General features: G+C 41.0%; 1 protein-coding gene across 1 annotated transcript; it reads right to left on the reverse strand.

Moving 5' to 3' along the window:
• Positions 1–229: 229 nt before the first annotated feature.
• SARC_15417 (hypothetical protein) lies at positions 230–708 on the reverse strand (the record flags this gene model as incomplete). Its single annotated transcript, XM_014290460.1, has 1 exon — positions 230–708. A coding segment is annotated over exon 1 (202 nt), but the record flags the coding sequence as incomplete, so codon positions are not given.
• Positions 709–1,681: the final 973 nt, after the last annotated feature.

Raw genomic sequence — 1,681 nt, forward strand, 5'->3', positions numbered from 1 at the left:
ACTTAAATTTAGTGAGGTGGAAACTTACATGAATAATTCTAGTGATGCACTTTGCACAAATGTGAAGAAAAAAATATATGCTATATATATCGCTCAATTGCTATATCGGGTGTGCTCGTAGTTCGCGCAAACTCAATCCCACCAGCAGCTCCATATAGAGCCGAAGCACACTTGAATACACTGGCACATATAGAAGTCCCAAGTCACTTACGTTGTGCTGACAACCTACGTGATGTCCCCGACAGTCTCTCTGAGGGCTGTGAACTGAGGCGTTGGGTCTCGTACACGTCCTTCATATCATCTAAGCTGCGATTGCACGGTGGCGCCCCATCTACACCCGCACTACCATCGCCTACAACAGATATGTTATGTGGAATGAAGAATCCGTCAACTGACTGTGAAACCGCAGGCATAGCTGATTTCTGGGACATAGTGTTCGGCAGCTGTTATGTAGAGTTTAATCCAAGAGTAAATGAAGTCTGTGTTGTGGGCGGCGGCAGCATAGCTCGCACTTTTTGTATAGACAACGTATTCGCGCGGATGTCATGGATGTTCCTTTGGCATAGCTTACACGTGTGTGGGCAGTTGAGGATCTGTGCCTCGACTCCTTTGATTTGATTTCGTAGTTGGTCTCAGCCTATCACTAATGATACGCAACACTCTCACAAACGACAGTTTATATTAAGGGTCAGGTAGGCAGTTACATCGCATACCTCTCTACCAGAAATGGTACAGCTGGTGATTAGACTATTTAATACTCTTACCGAGAGCACACAGGTGTACAAGTATCGCATACGCATACGCATATGCATATGCCTACGCCTATGTACACGTTAGTTCGGTGCTGGTATCCTACTTGCACAACGCGCCGGCTTATCTGTCGTGTGAGGTCAACGAATACACGAATATTATATTATATATATTTTTAAAAGCTGTTTTGTGTATAAATAATCTATAAATAGGCTGGTCATTTGTTTTATTTCAGAAGAAGGCTATGGGCCATTAGAACTTTTTTTTTCAAAAACCACACTCTTCTGCTGGGTTTAGTTTTCCTTCTTTCAAAGGGGGTGACCTTTTTTCTTCTTTTTTAATACTATTTCAGTAAAACAACCGAAAAAAAAATGGGTATTATTGTTTTTAGGTGTATTATTTATACACAACATTGGTTGACTGTCTAATTTTCAGAAGGCTACGGTTGACCACTCAAGACTTAAAAATATTTAATAAAGTCCATAGCCTTCTAAATTGAAACAGAAGGCTATGGGCAGTCCCTTAACCTACAGTTATTATTTAGATACAACACACACAGTTCAGCTAACGTAACTTGCGGTTGCTGTGCTATTAGATCGAATACAATTGGTATGTCAATTGAAAATCGCAGCCGAAAGAAGTAGACAATCAAGGAAAAAAGCTATTCAGAATAGGATGCCTGAAGATTTTTCAAGACGGGTCGGACGCGTTTATGGTTCAATTTCAGCAACAAGAGTTGTACTTTCGCATAACTTATTATATCCCACGTAGATGATGTGACTGTTATGCAGAAGGTATATATGTGCATGTGTCTTTGTCTATACCTGTTCTCGTACCCGTGTCTATGCTCGTGTTTGAGCCTGAGCCGTGTTATGGAGGACCAGGGGGCGGGGTGTAATCTATATGTATATGTATATGTATATGTATATGT

This window comes from Sphaeroforma arctica (genome assembly GCF_001186125.1).
Source record: "Sphaeroforma arctica JP610 unplaced genomic scaffold supercont1.6090, whole genome shotgun sequence".
Classification (NCBI taxonomy): domain Eukaryota; class Ichthyosporea; order Ichthyophonida; genus Sphaeroforma; species Sphaeroforma arctica.